The sequence below is a fragment of the Mauremys reevesii genome, linkage group 5, assembly GCF_016161935.1.
Source record: "Mauremys reevesii isolate NIE-2019 linkage group 5, ASM1616193v1, whole genome shotgun sequence".
In the NCBI taxonomy this organism is placed as follows: Eukaryota; Metazoa; Chordata; order Testudines; family Geoemydidae; genus Mauremys; species Mauremys reevesii.
The window spans coordinates 27,632,248-27,655,892 of NC_052627.1; the positions used below are offsets into that span (position 1 = coordinate 27,632,248).

Here is a 23,645-nt window from a genome sequence, read left to right on the forward strand (position 1 = left end):
GAAGTTTTTTTGTTGCAAAATTGCCACCTTCAAGTCTGTCACTGAGTGGTTAGAGAGGTTGAAGTGTTCTCCCACTGGTTCTTGAATGTTATGATTCCTGATGTCAGATTTGTGTCCATTTATTCTTTTGCATAGAGATTGTCCAGTTTGGCCAGTGTATATGGCAGAGGGGCATTGCTGGCACATGATGGCATATATCACGTTGGTAGATGTGCAGGTGAATGAGTCCCTGATGGCGTGGCTGATGTGATTAGGTCCTATGATGGTGTCACTTGAATAGATATGTGGACAGAGTTGGCACTGGGCTTTGTTGCAAGGATAGGTTCCTGGGTTAGTGTTTCTGTTGTATGGTGTGCGGTTGCTGGTGAGTATTTGCTTCAGGTTGGGAGGCTGTCTGTAAGCGAGGACTGGCCTTGCAACAAAGCCAAAACAAACTTATACCATTGTTAATCAAAATCTTCTTTTTTATGGTTGCTTTGGCTATAGATCCTTATGATTCTGGATTGTTAACGATGAAATTAAGAGGAATCTCTTTCCTAGATATAAATCTTAACCAGAAGATCCAAAAGCTGACACATTTTTCTGTCTGTATCTATTAAGATGTATGATAATATTACCTTTCATTTTTATTTCAATTTTAAATGGAGTGCCACATTTTAGTTCCACATTCGGGACCCAATCCTGATGCCATTGTAATGAATCAGATTTCTAAATCTAATATCTATAAGAGCAAGATATGGGCCCAGATATCCTGACGGCCTTTGCTGCTACTTGCAAGTCCCATTAATATATAAAACATATACAAAAAGATAATTGATTATTAATTTCTCCAAGTAGGTCCAGTATTCTTACATTCAAAATCATTTGGAAAATAGACAGTTTTTGAAATATGCTACACATGAATGTGGTTCTGATTTTATTTAACTGCTAAAGAAAAACGTTATCTTTTGAGGTGGCTACTGTATTTCTAAATACTTTCAAAATAAATATATGTTCCTTCAATTAAAACAATTTACTGCACAAAGTGATTTACCATTTTTATATGCGCTGCACTGCTATTTAGTTGACACATGACTTGTCTGGTAGAGACAGTAAACATTTATTTTATTGTTGAAAAGTGCTTTAAAACATTAAGATCTATGCCAATTACAATATACATGCAAGATGTGGAATTCTTAGTGTTGAATAATTGCTCCTGAGGGAAGGACAGGAAATTATAATGAGTTTGCAGATTTAAAAGTGAAATGCCATTTAACATTTCTCTGAAAACTCAGTAACAAATTTGGAAAAAAGGAAAGAACCCTACACTAACTGCGGTTCTGCAAGATGTTATAGTCAGTGGGAATCCAACTGTAGGGGCGAATGCACCTCATGTGCACAAGATTTAATTATTTTTAATTATAATCAGGGCCATACATATGCCATGTGCCTCCGTGTGCTGCCATAAAGTACAAGGCAGCCATGTCCCTCCCTCAGTTCCCTCAGATCTATTGTAAGTCCAACAGGTATCAAGGCCGGGACAAGGTGAAGATCATGCTGGACTGCCCATAGAGAGAAGTTCTTCCATTTAGATGAATGGGTTCTTCTGGCTGACATTTTCCTGCCTTGTAACAGGATTTCCTGGACCTGAAGGGAGCAGCCTCTGTCCGTAGTACTTAGCCAGACAAGAGCGATGCCATCAGGTGCAGCAACTTCAGGTCTGGATGGAATATTTGTCTATGGGGTCCAGGCAGTCTGGGAGCTAGACTGGAACTGAACAGAAATGTTCAGCAAATCTGTCAGCCAAAACTGTGTAGGCCCATACAGAGCCACCAAAAGATCATGCCTTTGTCTCTTCTCATCTTCAAAATTACTCTGAGGAACGAGGAGATTGGTGAAAAAGTATATAGTATGCCTTGAGACCACTACCGAAGGAAAGCATTTTAGAAACAACACCAGGTTCATGGCCCCCTTGGAACAAAAGTTCTGGCACAGCTTCCAGACAAAGGGAAGATGAATATGTGCCCCCTTGTTTTCTTATGTATTTCATTGCAGATGGGTTCTCTGTCAGTATTTGCACTGTGGAGTTTTGAAGAATATGGAGGAAGGCTCTGCAGGCTATTTTAGTGGCTCTGAGCACCAGGAATTTGATGTGGAACCTTATAACTTCTGGGTCCTAAGTCTCTTGCATTTGTGGATGGTCCCAATGGACCTCTCAACCTGTGCCAGATATTTCCATGAAGTTTTTGTCAATGAGAGTTCCGAGAATGGTACCCCTCCATGCATGTTTCTGAGTTTCTTCTGCCATCCTAGTTCTGCAACAATGTGAGGCGAGACCAAAGCCTTCTTGTTCATCTGATGTTTCCCTGGGGAATCGACTGACCTGAGGCAGAGGTGAAGATGTCGCAGGTGAAGTCTGGCAAGTACTGCCATGTATATGCAAGCAAACATATGGCCAAGCAGCCCCAGACATGGCAATAACACCATAGTCAACTTTTACTCTATCCCGATAACACTAGCAATTGCATCAACAGAAATCTTCATTGGGAAGGTATACTCTTTCCGAGCTGGAGTCAATCAGAGTTCCTATGAATTCTATCATCTGTGATGGCATAACAGATGATCTTTTTCATAGTCCATCATGTGGCCTACCATTTAGAAGAGGAAGGCTTGCTCTTGTCTCCTGCTGGAATCTGCACTTGATCAGTCAATCATCCAGGTAAGGATAGACATCAGTGTTCTTCCTTCTGAGGTGTACAGGTACTATTGCCAGGCATTTCATGAAAACTCTCAGTGGAGAATCCATTTTGTATTGATAATGGTTGGACCCCACTGTGAACGTCAAGTACTTCCCACTGGCCAGATGGATGACTATGTGGAAGTATGTATCCTGAAAGTCAATAGCAAAAACCAGTCGTAAGCCTGGAGAGATGTGATGATGTAGGTAATTGTTACAATCCTGAATGTGAGGAGGATTCCATGACTTTCCATGACCTCCATGACTTTTCCAGCAGCCAGTGCACCTGGCTCAGGGGCAGCTCAGGCAGCCCCTGCGCCATAGAATCATAGAATCTCAGGGTTGGAAGGGACCTCAGGAGGTCATCTAGTCCAACCCCCTGCTCAAAGCAGGACCAATTCTCTGGCCCCTGCGCATGCCCCCAACCTTCCCCTAGCAGAAGAGTTGGGGTGTGAGAGGGGGCAGGGGATTGGGGCATGGAACAAGGTGAGGCAGAGCTTACTTGGTCACCTCCCAGCCAATGGGGACTGTGGGTGCAGTGCCCTGGCCAAAGGCAGCACACAGAGCTGCCTGGTCATGCCTCCACCTAGCAGCTGGGCGAGGGGGATGTCGCCACTTCCGGGGAGCCCCCAGGTAAGCACTGCCCAGAGTCCGCCTCACTCCATCCCATGTCCCAATCCCCTGTCTCCTCCCACACCCAAACTCTGCTGCTTCGGGGGGGAGGGTGGGAAGGCACAGAGCCAGGTAGGAAGTCTGCCGGCTCCGCCAACCCCCACCCCCCAAGCATCAGCGGGGGTCATGGGCCATGCACCGCCGCCGCCGCCACCCACCCGCGCCTCCAGCCTGCCCTTCACTAACACCCGCAGGGTCCCTGGGTAGCGCCCGCCCCCAAGTTTTAGTCATCACTATTTTTAGTAAAAGTCATGGACAGATCAAAGACCGTGAATTTTTGTTTATTGCCCGTAACCTGTCCATGTCTTTTACTAAAAATACCCATGACTAGAACATGGACAGGTTACGGGCAGTAAACAAAAACTCCATCTTGGCCCTGCCAATTTCCATTTTAACTTGTATCTACCAGTTTATGCAGCTTCCTGCTGGTTTTACTTGGGCTTAATTTCCATTTGTTGAAGGATACATTTGTCTCAAATTTGCCTCTTCAGCCCTATGATACAAGATACAAGTTAAAATGGAAATTAGCAAGGCCAAGATGGAGTTTTAAGAACAAATTGCCAATAACCAAATAAATAATGTAATTGTATCAGAAGCAGGAAGCCTGCAAAAGGACTAGTGAGTTTGCTTAACTATCAGGGACTAACAAGAGCAATAGGATATTACAGAAAAGTTACATGATTCATTTGCATCAGCTTTCAACAGTGAGGATGTTTAGGAGACATCAATCCCAAAGCTACTCTTTTTAGATAATAAAAAACAGATATTGTCAGAGAGTGAGGTGTCAAAGGTAGTTGTAGTGCTGGAACAAAACAGTAAATTAAAGAACAACAAAATCACCTTCACCTAATGATATACATCCAGGAGTCTGTTTCTGAAGTTTTTTTGTTGAAGAATCCCACTTTTAGGTCTGTTATTGAGTGACCAGAGAGACTGAAGTGTTCTCCTACAGGTTTTTGAATGTTATAATTCCTCAGCCTGGACCAGTCCACACAAGAGGTCTACTTCCTAGATACTACAGTGCTAATAAGCGATGGTCACATAAACACCATCCCATACCGGAAACCTACTGACCGCTATACTTACCTATATGCCTCCAGCTTTCACCCAGACCACATCACATGATCCATTGTCTACAGCCAAGCTCTAAGATACAACCACATTTGCTCCAATCCTTCAGACTGAGACAAACACTTCTAGGATCTCTATCAAGCATTCTTAAAACTACAATACCCTCCTGGTGAAGTGAAGAAACAGATTGACAAAGCCAAAAGGGTACCCAGAAGTCACCTACTACAAGACAGGCCCAACAAAGAAAGTAACAGAACGCCACTAGCCGTCACCTACAGCCCCCAACTAAAACCTCTCCAGCGCACAATCAAGGATCTACAACCTATCCTGAAGGATGATCCCTCACTCTTACAGAGCTTGGGAGACAGGCCAGTCCTTGCTTACAGACAGCCCTCCAACCTGAAGGAAATACTCACCAGCAACTATACACCACACAACAAAAACACCAACTCAGGAACCAAACCCTACAAAAAAACCTGGTGCCAACTCTGTCTACATATCTATTCAAGGTAAAACCATCCTAACCACATCAGCCACACCATAAGGGGCTCATTCATCTGCACATCTACCAATGTGATATATGCTATCATGTACAAGCAATGCCCCTCTGCCATGTACACTGGCCAAACTGGACAGTCTCTACGCAAAAGAATAAATGGACACAAATCTGATATCAGGAATTATAACATTGAAAAACCAGTAGGAGAACACTTCAATTTCCCTGGTCACTCAATAACCAACCTAAAAGTGGCAATGCTTCAACAAAAAAAAAACTTCAAAAACAGACTCCAACATGAAACTGCAGAACTGGAATTAATTTGCACATCATAAAATTAGGCTTGATTAAAGACTGGGAGAATTGTCTCATTAGACTGACCTCACACTTGGTAAGGCAACTCCCATCTTTTCATGTATTTATACCTGCTCCTGTATTTTCCACTCCATGCATCTGATGAAGTGGGTTCTAGCTCACGAAAGCTTATGCCCAAATAAATGTGTTGGTCTCTAAGGTGCCACAAAGACTCCTTGTTGTTTTTGCTGATACAGACTAACATGGCTACCACTCTGAAACCTGACGAAGGCTAGAAACTAGCCAAGACAGAAAACAAAGAATAATACCACAGTGCCCCAATGTTCCACACAAGGACAGGTGTTCTTTAATACACTTATTAATGATCTGGAAAAGGGGTAACTAGTGAGGTGGCCAATTTGCAGATGACACAAAAATTTAGGATAGTCAAGACCTCAGAAGACTGTGATGAACTTTGCAAGGGCCTCATAAATTCAGGTGAAAGGGTAACACAATGGGAGATGATATTCTTTGTACACAAATGCAAAATAATACATACTGTAAGAACTAAGTAGAACTGCTTGTACACATTGCTGCATTCTAAATTAACTTTAACATCTTAGAAAGAAGGCCTGAACATCACAGCTCAATAAAAACCGTCTGCTCAATGTACAGCAGTGGTAAGAAAAACAAAAATCATGTTAGGACACACAGAACCAGAAATAAAATAATATTGAAAATATTATACCACCATTCTAGAAGATGTCATTCTCACTGCTGTAAATTTACAGACCCCACAGAAAATACATGCCAGATTCTCTGCAAGCATAATTCTATTGATTTCAATGGATCTTAGCTTGCAAAGAATTTGACCCCACAAATCTTATTTGTATTCATTAGTTTAAAATATTAGAGGGAATACAGTAATATAAAAAGACAACCTAAATAATCTGGAGAGTTATCTTACCATGGCAACTACTGGAGTTCTTTCTGTTGATGACAAGAAAACAGGTAACTGCTTATGTTGTTTATGTGATTCTTCGGTGCTCCTTTTGCCCTGAGAATTCCAAAGTACACAGAAGTGTTAGTCTTTAAAAAACTCTATTTCAGACTCTGAAAATTCCTTTGTAGTTTTAATTGACATCAGTTATGTTGGCATTAGAATCAATCCATTCAGTGTTTACAAATACACATTGTCTCCTCCCAGCCAAGTTCCCCAGGATAAATCTCTTGAAACCTAAACAAATACATGATATTAAGGTACTGTTAAGACTATGATGTTCAGTGCTCCAAACTCAGCAAACGTAAAGCTAAGATGATGACAGCCTGGCCCTATTGCTCATCCTTTATCTTTTATAGCAAATACTTAACAATATAAACATCAAAATATAGAAGTATTCATCTAAAAAAAAGAAACAGGAATAGAAAATAGTGTAATGCAGCAAAACTAAATTTTTACTATGAGCACTTTAACTTGAAAGTTCCTGGGTTTTGAATGTTTAAATTTATAAACTTATTGTTATATTAACAATATAAAGAGTAATTTATTTGGTTTTCCTAAAAGGAAAAAATAAAAGTTAAAAGAGGGCCTTAAGGGTTCAAAGAACCTTTATTTATTTATTTCAACTCACGTTGTGGTCTATCACCAATCTTTATGCACACACACAAAATATTTTAAAACATTTATATGAATAATAACCTAAATTAACCTAACATCAAAAATATGTTTGATTTCAGATTGCTATGTATTAAGCTGTTAGGACGTGATTCAGAGAAGCACACAGGCACATGCTTAAGTCCCCCTGGCTTCAAACGCCACATGTATTATTGTAATGTGAGGTTCCATACATACACCAGCTTAATGGTGACATCAATCGGACTTAAACACATGCTTAAGCAGGGCCTTAATGCATGCACCTTAGCTGTTTTAATTACAGAACTAAAAAAGCCTACATTATGATAACACTTGTGTAGCTTGTAATGTCCATTTCCACATGTTTTGTAACATGTAACACTTGTAACTATGGCATGCATGAGTACTTATAAACATCACAAGAGTTACAGCACAAAAGTAGCACCACCACAGGAGCAGGAAAGAAAAGATTGAGCAAATAGACTGTTTCCTGAGCCTGCAAACGTGTACTTTATAAAATGTACCCAGGGCTACTACGGTAGGGATTGCAATGGGAGCATAAAAGGATAAAGGGTACTTTTAAAGATACTGACAGCATCTTTACTCACAGCTACAGTCTTACATTTGTTGTGAGGAAAGTGGGGACAGGTTCAGGACCATGCAGTTTCCTCACCTGCACTCTTCTACTCTCTACCCTATATCCATTCTTTCTCCTCAAGTCCAATGACCCATACACACACAAAGCCCACTCACCCCAGGTTGGTAATCTATTATATAAATTATGCTCCCCACTGGTTTTGTGACACCATATAAGCTCTGCACTTCTTACTCAGTGGAAACCTTTATGTGCTGCCAGCTTGGTGTATTTAAAAGCTTTATGCACAAAAAATTAAATGCAGGAAATGGAAGAACAGGAACAGAGGAAACAATAATCAAAAGCTACATTACTCCAAGTAGAATAATAATTTTTTTACTACTGTAACAACTTTTGTGGCCAACAATGAAAGCTGTGGCCTTGAGAACCAATGTAACATTTTGAACTGTTAACTGCAATTTTTGTTCTTTTTCAATCACCGTTTTTCATTTATTATTTAATGCAGTGAGTTTTTAAGTATATTTTTATATAGGAGTTTACATAGCTAAAGGTATCAATATTTTGTTATTCATCTCTCTTAATCAATCAGTACATGAATGTGGAAAACACTAGCTATTTTTGAGAATGTCTTTTGTTAAAGGTGTAGTAATTGAGGGGCGGGGAGGTTACGTTTTGTGTTCCATTAGGTTTTAGTAGCCACTTTCAAAACTAAATGAAACACTGCTAACCATTGATTTTGGTGCACAGGCCTGGCTATACCCCCAAGAAACCTTAGTTTGCAACCCCCACTAGGGTGACCAGATGTCTCAATTTTATAGGGACAGTCCCGATTTTTTATATAGGCTCCTAATACCCCCCACCCCCTGTCCCGATTTTTCACACTTGCTGTCTGGTCACCCTAACCCCCACCTCTATGAAGAGACTGTTAGATCTAAATTGTTCTATATTGAGTTCTAATGATAATGTATGTGAACTGTTCAGCTTGCTTGATTAAGACCTAGGGGAACTAAGTTATTTGCATTTGACAAATACTGGAAAAAACTGTCCTACATCTAACATATTTAGTAATATATATTCTCTTCCTTCCCATATGATAATAATTCTGTTAAAGGAAGCTGTCAGGGAGCAATAAGGGGGTCCTTAGGTCAGTGATTCTCAAACTTTTATACTGGTGACCTCTCTCACGCAGCAAGCCTCTGTGTGCAACCCCCACCCCCACCATAAATTAAAAATAAAACCCTTATAAATTAAAAACACTTGTTTACATATTTAACACCATTATGAATGCTGGAGGGAAAGCAGGTTTTGGGGTGGAGGCTGACAGCTCGTGACCCCCCATGTAATAACCTCATGGCCCCCTGAGGGGTCCCGACCCCCAGTTTGAGAACCTGTGCCTTAGGTAATTGTAATTGATATATTTGATAATACAGAACTTGAGAGACAGAGTCACTCCATGCGTGAAATATGTTTACTTGATCCTGCATGAGAAGCACTTATTTTGTTGTTTATGTTTAGTTTGACTTTTAAGATTTTTATCTCTTTACTTGAATGCTGAAATCTACTGTACTTTTCCATTTATAAAAAAACTATTTTAGAACAAAAATTAAGAAAAAACACTTATTGTGCTCTTCATTGTAAAACAAGATTAGAAAATTACTGTAGTTCATCTTTTGTTTACTTGCCTCAGCCTAATTTTATCTTTGAATGCCGTACTGATTATTTATTGTCAGAAAGCAATGCTGAGTACTCTGTAATTCCACAAAGCTAACAGAAATTTGCCAACAACTAAACCATATGAATTGTTACACTGTTTCATGATTGGTTAATCTAGCTGAAAGCACTGTAATCCTACTGGATGTTTTCTAAGGAGGCTAGAGTCCTCATCGCTTTAACTGGGCATACAGTATATATCTGTGAAAGATCACAGAGAACCAAACCATGGAGAACTGTATGAGATCTGGGAGCTCTATTGAGAAAAACTATGTTTTAGGTCTAAATTATTTTGATCCTGACCAAGAATTTTACAAAGAAGAAGAAGAGGATAAATAATGAAAATATTACTAACTGAGGTCTGCGAAACAATGGTTAATGTTAACCAACTCTCAAACACTGTTAGAAAACTTAGCCTAAAAATTACTCTGATATAGAAGAGGCCTGGCAGCAGCCTAACCAATACAACCCCAATAGGGGTGCAGAAAGGGCAGAGGCTCCTGTGAATGATAGGGCAAGGGGATACTGAGACTTGGAGGCAGCCAGCTCCAGGCTAGAAAGGAGGACCCTCAGAGTTCCTATCAGGGGCAGCTCCAGGCACCAGCACGCCAAGCGTGTGCCTGGGGCGGCAAGCCGGGGGGGGGGGGGCACTCTGCCGGTCGCAGTGAGAGCGGCAGGCAGGTTGCCTTCGGTGGCATGCCTGCGGAGGGTCCGCTGGTCCCACAACTTCGGCGGACCTTCCGCAGGCGTGCCGCCGAATACGCGGGACCAGGGACCTCCCGCAGGCAAGCTGCCGAAGGTAGCCTGCCTGCCAAGCTTGGGGCGGCAAAATACCTCGAGCCGCCCCTGGTTCCTATCTGCTCCTGGGATCATTACAGCTCTTCCAGGCTCCACTCCCTGTTCTCCAGCCTGACCTCAGGAACCACAACAGCTGCTCCAGCCCCTCTGAATCCTGTGCCCCTCCCCGCCCAGGGGCTTTCATGAATGTATGCAGGCATGGAGTCCCCACAATACTTCCACTGTGAGGGCACTAGCCTCTCTTGCCCTCTGGTTGCACCACCTGAGAAAACCATATTTGAACTTTGCAGAAAGCGTTACTGTAAGTTAATCAAAAAAACTATGAATTATTAGAGGGAACCTGTGAAGAAGGCAGAACATTCTTTAGCCTTTACAAAAATTTAATTTTATTTGATAGAAATTTAACCAGTGCTGGTGCATGTTATGTAAATAAGAATTGAGAAGTAAGTGTGGAAGGAGGGGAAAGGGCTGGAAAGAGACCCTGCTGTGGAGCAGAGAACTAGACACTCGTGAAAAATCTTTGTGGGAACATGATAAAACAAGAGCAGATCAAAGAAAGGTACAAGGATGGATTGCAACAGAAGTGTAAGGAGCATGCAGACCTCTCAAATGAAGTTTTATTCACAAGCGAGCCTGAGCACAGAACTATTTGTGAGCCATGCTTACTCAGCATAGCTCGCTGTCCTTCTCTAGTGTCTAGACCAAACAAAATTTAATGTAGCTGTTCAGCCTTTGAGCTAGCAAGTGAGGGTTTTTCAGATGAGGCATCAAAGGCTCAGACTGTAGATCTATAGGTCCAGGTTTCAATCCCTCTGTCAATACCCCATGCAGGCAGGGGCGGCTCTAGGAATTGCGCTGCCCCAGGCAGGGCGGCACGCCGCGGGGGGCACTCTGGCGGTCGCCGGTCCCGCAGCTCCGGTGGACCTCCTGCAGACGTGCCTGCGGAGGGTCCGCTGGTCCTGCGGCTCCGGTGGACCTCCCGTAGGCATGCCTGCGGATGCGCCACCGAAGCCGCGGAACCAACAGACCCTCCGCAGACACGCCTGCGGGAGGTCCACCGGAGCTGCCTGCCGCCCTCCCGCGGCACGCCGCCCCAAGCGCGCGCTTGGCGCGCTGGGGTCTGGAGCCGGCCCTGCATGCAGGGATGTCAAAGAACACCTCCAAGTTGTAGTGGACAGATAATGACTGGGAGCAAATCACCCATCAGGAAGCAGATGACAAGTAAAGTTTGCCTAAATACAAAGTGTTCTTGACTGGACGAACAAAGCCACCCCTTCAGGGTATCTTGTGATTTACAATGACATAGGGTAGAAGAGAGAAAAGTAATCTACTTATTGTTCTACTGAAATTTTGTGTTTCCATGAAATATTTACTTTTATAACTTTTAATGTGGAAGTAACATAAGTCATAAATTGGAAGACCCTGGGAACTGATCCCCATTTAAGATAAGGCCCCTTTACTCTACTATACAAAGTGTAAATTTATTTTATTTAAGGCTTCTTTCTTGCCAGAGTGAGGTAAAGGGATTTTAGTTTAAATGACAGTGATGCCCCATGTGATTATCATTGCAGTAATTAAGGGTAATACAATAACAGTGATAATTTATAAAAACAAGTTTTACCTGTACATAAATCCTAAAGTAAAAAATGGTATATCTATCTAATCTTTTGCATAAAGGTTGTGTGACTAGAGCACCTGTGGAAAAGTTAACAGTTGATCTATGTGCATTGCTTGTTTGTAATCAATTATTCAAAAGTCTCTTACACAAAACAGCACGAACATATATATTCCTAAACAGCATATGACTCTGGTGGAAACAATTGCTTGCATTATTTTGCATTACTATCTGTTCAAGTCTTATTAATATTTGAATCATCTTTGAAAGAACAAAAATGTAAATCTATTGTCCAAATGCTGAGTAGGAATATTGTTAACAATTATTAGATATGTGCTATATTTCCAAATAATAAATCCTAGTGAGAAAGAAACATAGAATTGTTAAATTATTTCAATATCTGATTGTCTGTGTTATTGCATGCCCAAACGGAAATTATCTGGGCAAATCTGTGTTATGTGAAGGGATGATATCCTTCATGCCACCTCCACTCTTTAAAAATATCACCAAGCTTGCCTGTTCTACTTTATGAATATTTATTATTTTAGCTTTGTTAATTAACTGGTGCCCAGCTTGGTTCTAATTGGGAATTTGATAGTAGTCCTTGCTCATTTTAACAATTGTGTGCATATACGTGAGGGCAGAATTTGATCTTGAGTGCATTAGTTAGACTATATATCCAGATTAATCAGCATCAGGGCAAACTGCCATACCATGGTGAATATATGGCAGAATATAAAAATATGTCTATGCTACTTAACCTGAACTGAGAAAATTGTGACTCAGTTGATAAAGTTAAGCATTTCAGTAACATACCTACACAGCATTTTTAGAAACAAAGTGGGGTCTTAGTGTTCTGATATGCATGTCAAAATGTCTGAAATGATTTTTTTTGTTTGATTGTTTTTTATTGTTTTTTTTTCCCCCCTAGCTCACAGTTATTCCGGTAGAGTGGGAGTCCAAGTTCTGGGCAAATACTGAAAAGCTGAAACATGCATATATGGATCTATACTGTACATACATGGGTGTTTACTATTTAGTTCTCTTCTTCACAATGTGTATTGCACTGCAAATTGGGACACTGGTCAGGATGGGTCAGGGTTCTGAGGGGAAGGAATTTTTTCCTAGGTCAGATTGGCAGTGACCTTGGAGCATGGGGTGGATTGCCTTCCTCTGCAATGTGTGGGTGCAGGTCACTTGCCACACATCTGGGTATATCTTATTTAATCATTTCCCTAATTGCAGGGACCTCAAGCACTGGTGCACCTTGGTGCCTCCTATTCACTACCCGTGGCACATAATAATCTAATCTCCTGTGTCCCTTGTTTACTTTGGCCTCAGTTCCATTGGGTTTGCATGCAGGTGCTTGGTGGTGTCAATGGCCTACAACATACAAGAGATCACACTAGATGTCCTGGTCATAGAGTTGAAGGCCAGAAGGGATAACGTTTTTAAGAATATATATTTTATTTCTAAAAAATATTAATGAAACATTTCCAAAATCCTGAGGTATTTTATACTGACAGACCAAGTCCCCAAGAACCTCTCTTTACTGATTTAAAAAAGTTAATAGCTTCAAGTTACCTGATAATCAGCTGGTCCAGGAGTACAGAAAGCTCCCCTCTTAAAAACATATAGAGGTCGAGGTGCTGAAGATCCAAATGCTCCTTTCTTTGTACTCTCCAAGTAAGCTTTTTTTAAATTCTCTCTTTCAATACTATAGTTGAGAATATTATAGAAAGCTGGACCTGAAAAAGTCACAGTAGGTTATGAGCCACCATCATAGTTTTGATTTTTTTTATCATAAATAGTCATTTAGAAATACATTATCTTTTAATATTCATTTAAAAATTGTTGTGTTTTCATACTGTAATGAAATTGTCTCAACCAATAAAAGCACAGGGATGCCATACATTTACTGACCCACATCTGTGAAGTTATCTGCCAGTTATACAAACGTATGGACCCTATGGTCTGAAGGATTTTGATGTGCAAAATGACTAATTATATTTCAGTAATATATACAGTAATCATTCTTAAAGGCTTTCCTATTTTACCTTGGATAACTAAATAACTACCTCAATACTAGCAGTGTCAGTTTAAAGTCCTGTTCAACCACCCTTACACAGACTGAGTAGTCTCTTACTCTGCAAGTAGCCCACTGGACATGACAGCAGTTACCCAGGACAGGCAGCACTGGTATTGCAGTATTGTTGATTTAGTGAAGAATGGGACAGCAGTTTAATAAGTGGGACTATTGAAAGAAAAACGGCCTACTCAACATGAGTAAGGGTGGTAGAACAGAACATGAGGTGAAACTCAGCCATGGGCAAAGGGCCTAGACAAGGCATATACACCACTTAAGTCCTCAAAATAGAACATTGCAAAAGGGAGAGTTGTACCCTCAGTAAACACCTAGGGAATGTGACACATACAGGAATGTCATTAGATATTAGAAAACAAAAAAATATGTTTAGTGACAGTTAAAGCTGCAGCAGAACACACCACATGTACCCAAAACCTTAAAAACATGGAAATAAGAAGTTAAGGGGAATGACATGTGCATTCCTTTCCATCTTCATACTGACTACAATGCTATTGATAATGCACTCTAATGCTCCATAAGGCTTTACTTCCATCTCCAACAAAGTCCAAAATTAATATATATCATAACTTCATCAGATTTGCACTCAGTTTTGCAAAGAAAACATTTACAGTGACCTGTATCAACAGATAGCACATATGACTGTCACACATTCAGCGTAGTAATCACTCACCTCCCAAAATATTCCACAGTGAGGGGGATAGAAGAGGGAGAGAATGGGGAGTGGAACCATATATTGGAAAGTAATATTTTCAAGAGATGCTTTTTCAACACAGTAAGGGGTTTAAGAGACATTGAAGGATGTTATGTCCATAATGGTGAACTTTAAGTTATTTTCCCTTTTTTTTCTCTCTCTCTCTCTCTCACCCTTCTAAAAAGAAAACAATCTAAAACCCATCTGGATGCACACAGAAGGATTCACCAAAGTGTTGGGGAAGAGGGCTATAAACAAAAGACAGACCCCTAAAGCGTCTGTCATCAGTAGATAACATTTGCCCTGAATATGGACTTTGTGATACTCTAATTAAAGCAATTCTTCTTCTAGGGCCCTGCAGTGAGGAGTGCATCGGCGGGATAAATAGTTTTACCTGGCTATGTCCTTACCAGGCAGGAAGTAAGGAACAAAAACCTCATTGACGGTTGTTAAATTACTATATACTATATAACATCAGGCAGAACCACACTCTCCATGTTAAGATAGTGGATGTTGGGTATTCTGCTGCTATGAAAAATCTACAAAGTCTAACTTCGCACAGAGAATCCTTATTAAATAACAGCATAAATAAAAAAAAAACACTCCCCACAAATGCAATTCATATTCTGTTTATTTTAGCTAGGATTTCTATAAGATCAGTAAACCCAACAGGTGCAAATAATATTGCCTACATTTATCACTTTGAACTAACAGTATAAAATTACCTGGAAACACCAAGCTAACAAAATCTTGAATAGAAGACTACATTTGTTTCCCTTTGGGCTCCTTCCAGATTTCAGTATAAATAAGACTGCTGTTTGATATGTGTATTTTGCCCAAATGCCTACTGTATTTTAATAATACTTTTTAAGATTAATTGCTAACTTCCTTGAATATCAATCTGCCTAATATCGGGTCACGTAAACTGAATGCCGACAGTACTTGGATTAATTGCAAACCTGGTGTTTTTTCTAGCCTGGAGTCTTGAGTGAACCGAACTGTAGTTTGACCAAATGGGATCTTTTTCATTCCTGATGTTTTATTCAAGGATTCAAGAGCTGAGCGTGGTTCATTATATGTACCAGGAGCTGGGGTGATTGATTTCACATGTACAAACCTCTAGAGAAGCACAGGAAAAAATATGCCAATGACAACCTGCAACACATTTAGAAACTATATGGACAGAAAGTGCTTACATCAGTATAGCAACATATAGGGTCTCATTTCTTTCTTAATGAAGTGAAGATAATTTATATGTAGTAACTAATATCTTGAATCTATCTGGACATATAGGACCTGATTTTCAAAGAAGGGAACAAGTGCAAATGTCACTTGTATGTTTACCAATATTCAGCTTCTGTATAGCCACAGTCACTTATATATCTGACAGTTTGCACAGATATGTACTCAGTCTGCACATGCACAAATGTTATAGGCCCAGGTAATAACACATGCCCAACTTTGAAAATCAGACTCCTCATATACAACTTTTATTATTATTGTCTGTACAATACATAGATACATACACACACATATGGCTGTACTTGTGTGTGTGTGTACGAAGTAATTCAAATTATATAGTTATAGATAGACAGATATGTAACTAATTTGAATTACTTCATACACGCACATGAGGACAGATAGATAGATCTAATATGAATTAATTCATACACTCATGCACATAAGTACAGCCATATTAGTAGCCAGTAAATACACAACACAAACATAATGGGGAAGAAGAGGCCAAATTTCTGTGCAAGTACATCATAATAGTCTCATAATCCTATATGAGGAGATATTAACTGTCCACAAAGAAGATATAGGGGATTGCTTTTATGTTCTCATCCAAAACATCTACAAATAGTGGTGGTCAATTGATTTATCTTGGAGAGATTAAATCAAATTTGATGACTGAGCCAAGGGATTACCCCATTTTTCTCTATGCTCCCTCCCAAAAAAAACCCCATCAGCTAATTCACAACTAACTTGAAATGAAAGTGTGAAGTAAACTTCAATGTGCAGGAATTTAGACATGCAGGGATGAATTTTCAAAAGGGCTTACGTGACTTAGGGCTTGTCCACATGACAAATTACTATGCTGCAAGTCAGGATGTGAATCTACAACACTCCAACTTGCCCTGAAGCAATGATACGGGTGGACACTGCTATAGTTCAGTGAAAAGCATGAAGTGCCCTCAGATGCACAAGTCCCACTGAAAGTCAATGTGCTCCTAAGTCACTTATGAGTTTTTGAAAATCCTAACCACAATTCTAACTACTGTAATTAAAATCATAAGGAACAGAAGGTTATTTACCCTATGCAGTAACGGAGGTTCTTCAAGACGTGTCCCCTTATGGGTGCTCCCTTGTAGATGTGGTAGCACCTCCTGCGCTTGGGATCAGAGATCTTCTCTAGCAGTGCCCACTGGGCTGCACATGGGCTCCTCCCCATCTCACACCATGAGCAGTGTTCGTATAGCACTGTGCAGTCCAACTGTCCTCAGTTCCTTCTCTACCACAGAGTCTATCTTTAAACTCCAAAGCAAAGAGGAGGAGGGTGGGTAGTGGAGCACGCATAAGAACACACATCTTTTTTTCTTCAAGCAGTGTCCCTATGGGTGCTCCACTATAGATGACTGTAGATGAGTGCCCATAGATTGAAGGCCAGGGCTTCGCAGTGACATGGGTAATTGCATAGTGTTGGCTAAAAAAAGTCTGTAAATGCCCAGGTGGCTGCTTGGCAAATGTCAGTAACTGGCATGTTGCTCAGAAAAGCAATCAAGGTGGACAGTGAGCAAGCGGAATGTGTTCAAGTTCCAGGTGGGGGTTGCAGTTTGCGTCATTGGTAGCAAAGGCAGAGGAACGCCAAGATCCATTTAGAGAGACATTATTTAAATATGATCTTTGATCTCTCTACAATGGAAAGGAATAAGTGTGCCGATTGTCTGAAAGATTTGGTTCTGTCAATGTGAAAGGTTAATGCTCATCTGACATCCAATGTGGGCAGCATGGCTTCATGTTGGTTTCCATGTGGCTTTGGGAAGAAAGAAGGAAGGTGGAAAGGTTGGTTTAGGTGAAAAGAGGATGGCATCTTGGGTAAGAATTTTGGGTGTGGTCATAACATGACCTTGTCTTTTTGAAAGACTGTGAACAGAGGGTGTGCCATGAGAGCACCTATCTCTCCTACCTCTCCGGCGGATGTGATGGTGATGAGAAATGCTGTCTTCATGGATAGGTGGGTGTAGGAGCACGTTCCCATGAGCTCAACTAGAGGGCCTGTGAGACAGTGCAGAACTAGGTTGGTATCCCAGGGTAGGGGTCACATATTTGAAGGTAAAGGTTCTGAAGGCCCTTGAAGAATCTTTTTGTGATGGGTGGGTAAATATGGAATGACCGTCTATCTTGGGGTGGATTTATTGTTCAATGACAGGTGATCTAGAGACTGAAGAAGACAGAGATCATCTTTGTGTCTGCTTGAGCTCCATGGATGATTTGGAAAAGTTTGCCCTATATGCAGCCCCTGGTTCCCAATAGGGCCAATGTGGAAGAACTGGCATATGGGCTTGCATCCATGGGGGTCCATATCAGGGACCTGGTTCAGTTCTGATCATTGGGTATCGGAGATGAGAGGATGGTTCTCTGTGTGTGTCTGCTCTTGATATGATGGAGGACTGCGTGCAGTGGAGTACTCCTCTTCTTCTTCCTCTTCCGCTTACTCAAGAACGTCCTCAGTTTGGAAGTAGAGTGCTGTTGGGTCGACTGATGACTGCGCTAATGGTGAGCGCCACATAGGAGAGATATCGGGGCCAAAGTCTGAGGCTGGTTGCACAGAGCTCTCCATGAGTAGAAATTTTAGCCTCAGTTCACAGTTCTTTCTGTACCAGGCTTTCAAGTTGAGGAATTGGGTACACTTCTGAGAGACATGTCCCTCACTGAGGCAGCATATGCACCGTGAGTGACCATCAGTCATGGGGATGGCCTCACGGCAAAAGAGGCATCTCTTAAATTGAGGAGATCCAGGCATAACTCGAGCAGGGAGAGCTTCCCAATCAGGAAGAGCATAGAAAAAAGGAAATTTACTCTAAGCTAAAGAGTAATAGGGAGAAAAGGGCAACAGGGTTTTTGTTTTTTAGGGGGAAGAAAATTAAGGAAACAGCTGGTATCTACAATTAACTATAATGGAAACACTACTATTATTGCTATTACTAAAGACATGGGATGGTTGAAGGGCTCTGCTCAGGATTCCGTCCCAGATCAAAGGTGGTTGAGAAGGAAGTGAAGACATTTGGACCGCACAGCACTATATAGATGCCACTCATGGCACAAGATAGGGAGAAGCGCATGTGCAGCCCAACAGGCACTGCTACTGAAGATCTCCCAGGCACAGAAGGCACTATCACACCAACACTGGAGCACCCATAGGGACACTACACGAAGAACAACAAATGTTCAACCATGGGTTCCTAAAGTTAGGCACCCAAATCCATATTTTGTCATCTAAATAAAAAAATGACCTACTTTTCAGAGCACTTTTCACCATTGTAAACCACTGATTATTCAGGAGCTAATTGTGCTCAACACCTCTGAAAATCAGGCAGTCTCTTTAAGTGCCTAAATATGGTTTGGCACCTAAATTTAGGCATCCAAGATGGCAAATTTTGGTATAAGCACACCACTGAAAAATTATCTCTAAAATATACAAAATATTATAAATGTTCCTCTTGTAATAGCAAATATTTAACAATCTTCAAAAACAAACATGCAGAACTATACAAGATTATTTTCTACATGAGTTTAATAAATGTACTTTCTAGTTCATATATTTGATGGAACACAAAAAATGAAACAGGAAAACTGAATAAAGTTATACCTACTTATAAAGATTCTGAAGACACACACCCCTTGAATCTTTGCTCTCATATAGCAATGATTTTAAGTAAATACTTGATGCATTTGCAGAACTTTATATTTTACAGATTACAATAAATATAGTAAACCCCATGCAGAAAAATCCTTTATATGAATTTTCAGAAAAGGAAAAGCCACTCTGATAGCCTGCTGAATTAAGTCACTCTAGCAGCCTTCCTAAGAGAATTTCCATGAAGTTGTTTAAACTAAATGGATGGAGAATTTATTTAGATTCCTCTGTCTTTTGGGACACCTGACAACATTTTTGGTGAGTAAAAATAAAAATTAGATGTATGCCATGCATGGAATAGACCAACTGTGGCTTGCATAAGATGTTGTTTGAGGAAGGAAGTAAATATGAATGGAAGGAGAAGATAGTGAATGAAAGGGATGACAGGAAAAGAGAGAAGGAAAGGAAATTAAAGAAAAACCATGACCATACATTAAATATGATAAAAAATCATCAGAAGATATAGTCTGCAAATTCAAAGTGTAACACCATATCAAAGTTTCACTCTTACAATTTATGATGTCACCAGAACCTCTCAATGAAAGCAGAGTGTCATAATTCATAGCTACCTCATTTATTCTCGGTACAGTGTAATAATCTTTCTTTTCCTCAGCAATTGACAGCTGAGGGTTTGTGGGATGGGTGGTAGATTGTGATTTAAGAGCTAACTCAGTCAGTTATTCAGCAGAGGTCTTATGCATACTGTACGTTTTGTATTAGCTCTGAGTTTTTCCTTAAATTTTAAGAGTCATATTCCAAAGATCTGAAATTTTGTAGATGACCACATAGTCATGAAATATAGCCCCTGACGTGCTAGTAGCTGCAAATTCTTAATTAGCAGTGGGATTATGGTTATATTAAATTATTCTACATATATTCTTTATACATAGAGGCAGCTGTGAATAGAAGGATTATTGTAACTCCATCAAGGGATTTTGATAATATCATAAAGTATGGAAACAAATATCACATAGTCTGTATAGATGTTAGAACACTGAGATGGCATCAGATCCTTGTTTCATAAATTGGCTGTTTGTTATTTTGTATTGCGGCTTGTGCTCATAGCCTGTGGCTGCCTTAGGATTTCTACTCTACAAGGCCTTTTCCAGTTTTTAAAAACTTTTTCAAAGTTCCATTTCTGGTACTGAAAATGTCCAGGTTTAGTTTCTCCTCAAAAATAAATATTGTGGAAAGTCTAAGCAAGAATTCTTCAGCTATTTTAGAGAATGAAGAGATTGAAAATATTTACTATTATAAAAATAAATCTGCAACTATTTTTAACATCTCAAAGAAAGGGATGGAAACTTCAGATTTGGCACAAATATATCAGATTATACATGTACCTTTCAATAGTTCTGTGAAAACACATTTGAATTTGGCAGTTAGAAGAATTTTTAAAAACAACATTTGTACATGTGCACTGATTTTACACAGCCACAAGAAATTTTCATTCACCACATCCCAGTGTTATATTCACATAGGACAAATCTGATTAACGGGTGTAATTTGAAAGGTATTTACTATCTGTGAAAGTGCAGATGGAGCCTCATTCATATTTTATTTGGAAATGTGTACAAAATGAAGTGGGTTCATGTATGCATATGTTTATTTTTATATATATGCATACATTATACACTCATACACATCCCTAAATATATATGCATATCTATCTATAGCATAGATATGTATATTCACACACATACAATTCTACATATCTTTCTATACATTCATATACACGCGCACACAGATCAAAATACAACACAGAGAAAGAAAAAATCATTTACTAATCATGGCTCACAGTACAATTATAATCTCCTGCGGATTATGCAGTTAATTATTTTTTCAGGCAACTATGACCAAGAAAGTACAGAAGAAAGAAAAATACACTACTGCCACTTACTTTGGACTGTGAAAGAAAAGGAGCACGTGGAACTTCATTTCCATTCTGTGCTATATTCTCCACCTTCTGAAACTGACTTTTTATTTCATATTGCCCAGGTCCTGGAACACCCTGAAGAACATAAAAAGAGAAACACTTAACACCCATTAGAGAAGTGCCCACAAGTACACTTCAGGCCAGGGGACAACTAATTAAATATCTGAACCAAACTCACTGGGTTAAAAGTGACCACTCACTATGAAATTATGAACACTTAATTAAAAGACAAACCTAAAGCAAATGTTAAACAGCTAATAAAGAAAACAAGCAAAAATCTTGCGACAGTTTCCAAGATCTCAAAAAAAAGATCCCCTGCAACTTTGCTGCCCTCTACTGACAGAGCTCAGTACTTCATCCACAAGCAGTACACAGCATATTTAAATAATGTAGAAAATATAAAATATTTAATATTTTGTGATTTTATTCTTTTTCCATTTAGAGGGATTTTTCTGGCATATTTATGAATCAAAGTTTTCTTTGTAAAGTTTCTTTCCCATTTAATTATTTAATGTAACTATTTGACACTTAATATAATCTGTTTAATAAAAGAAAATATTGCTCTTTTTGCACAAGACTGCGTGTACTTAATGAGTGTACGCTAGATGTAGGTAGTCCTTTTAGTGACCAATTACTAATGATTCATTGTCTAGCTCTATGTGTGTCTTCCATTTTACAATATAGAAAAGATTTTGCATCTGCAATATTCATTTACATAATTACAACATAAATTTTAGTTAACTCAAGAGTCACAATACATTCTGAATTTCTAATAAAAGGAAGCAGGACTGCTCTATAGGGACAAACAAGAACTAATTAAATGTAAGAAGCTTTAAATCAACTAAACATGGTACAAAAATATTACATGGCTAAAGAAGATAGAAAAATAACTCTGAAATTGATCAATTACAGAAATGAAAAGGACATTGTGCTTTGGATTATAAATGATTCAAAGCAGAAAATTAAACAGTGACAATAAACACTTTATTAGAAAAATGTTGCACCAGTTGCCCTAACATATGTTAGCAAACCAGATGCTGGGGAAAAGAGCATTGCTTTTAATGTAAACTTATAAGGTTCAGGAAAATCCGACGAAGTGGGTATTCACCCACGAAAGCTCATGCTGCAATACGTCTATTAGTCTATAAGGTGCCACAGGAATTTTTGCTATATTTTTGCTATATTTATCTTTTTTAAAAAAAAATCAGAAAAATGTACTGCATTTACAGAGAATATTCCCAAGCAGCAGCAGCAACACTACTGCTGATTCTGTGTTACAACTGTTTGCAAAAAGGAAAAGGCAGCACTCCCCTCCCCAACAAAAGATAGCCCTCTATGGGAACATAAGCACAAATATGCAGCCAACCTCTGTCATGAGAAAATTATCTTATGCTATTATAGTAGCACCAGAGAACTATTACTTATTTTTTTGTAATTTCATAGATGTTGTTTGATGGAGGGTAAATTGGACAATGCGCACCCAAACTATGCAGTTGTATCTAATACCTAGATGTGATTCAAATTTACTCAGGAAAGCATCAATTTAAATCACTGGATATTTTGCCTGACTAAGTGGTACAGGATTGGGTAGAAAGACAGAACTTTCAGCAGCTAATAAGAAATCTCATGACAGGATGCTATTGTAAAATACTATAAATGGATAAAGTGATGTTTGTACATACAACTGAGTATTGTGATAAATGAATCACATTTTTCTATATTTTAATAAGCAATGACATATTTCTGTATTATGAATTTTCCCTAACATCTGGCTAGCAAAGTTTGTTTATGCTACAAAAATGAATTTAATTTAATTTAAATATATTTTTTAAATAAAAAAAAATCTGTAGTAAGTACAACATTCATTGCAGCAGGCAGGAATTTATTTTGTTCTGAGTAGTTTGCTAAAAAAAGCTAGAATTATTATTTAAAAAGATTTTAGTTACCATTCTCTTACTTTTACCTAGTCACTGAAGTGATATTATTACAATATGATCTGTCTCGTAGAATCATTTGTCTTGAAATGGAGTACTTAATATTTTATACAGGTTTCATCAGAATATTTTCCATTTCTGGGATGAATGTGTAAGAAACATATACAGAGGTGTAACAAGACAGGACACTTTTAAAACAAACAGCAAACTCATGTATATGTAAATATTCAATTAAGTTTCTTGTAGCTTGTGCCAATTTCCAGAAGACCCAAATACACACACTTTATCTACTGTAAGTAGTATTAGTGACGCATATACACTGGAGTTAATAAGTCTGGCCAGTTTCAGTGGCGGGCATAATTGAAACTCATCCATGGCCCTACCCCCAGCCTGCACCCCCATCCAGAGTCCTCACACCCCTGCACCCCAACTCTCTACCCCAGCCCTGAGTCCCCTCCC

General features: G+C 39.4%; 1 protein-coding gene across 11 annotated transcripts in view; it reads right to left on the bottom strand.

Annotated features, from left to right (window-relative positions):
• STPG2 (sperm tail PG-rich repeat containing 2) overlaps positions 1-23,645 on the bottom strand; it is a 410,139-nt gene that overhangs the window by 302,518 nt on the left and 83,976 nt on the right. For 10 of the 11 annotated variants that reach the window (XM_039541569.1, XM_039541574.1, XM_039541571.1 and 7 more), the window contains 4 exons: positions 21,217-21,327; positions 15,358-15,517; positions 13,185-13,348; positions 6,217-6,306 (listed from right to left, as the gene is read on the bottom strand). In XM_039541569.1, coding sequence (XP_039397503.1) covers positions 6,217-6,306; positions 13,185-13,348; positions 15,358-15,517; positions 21,217-21,327 — 525 coding nt within the window. Of the gene's footprint in view, positions 1-1,118; positions 2,870-6,216; positions 6,307-13,184; positions 13,349-15,357; positions 15,518-21,216; positions 21,328-23,645 lie in introns of those variants that run through there. The other variant, XM_039541578.1, reaches the window with a different exon arrangement.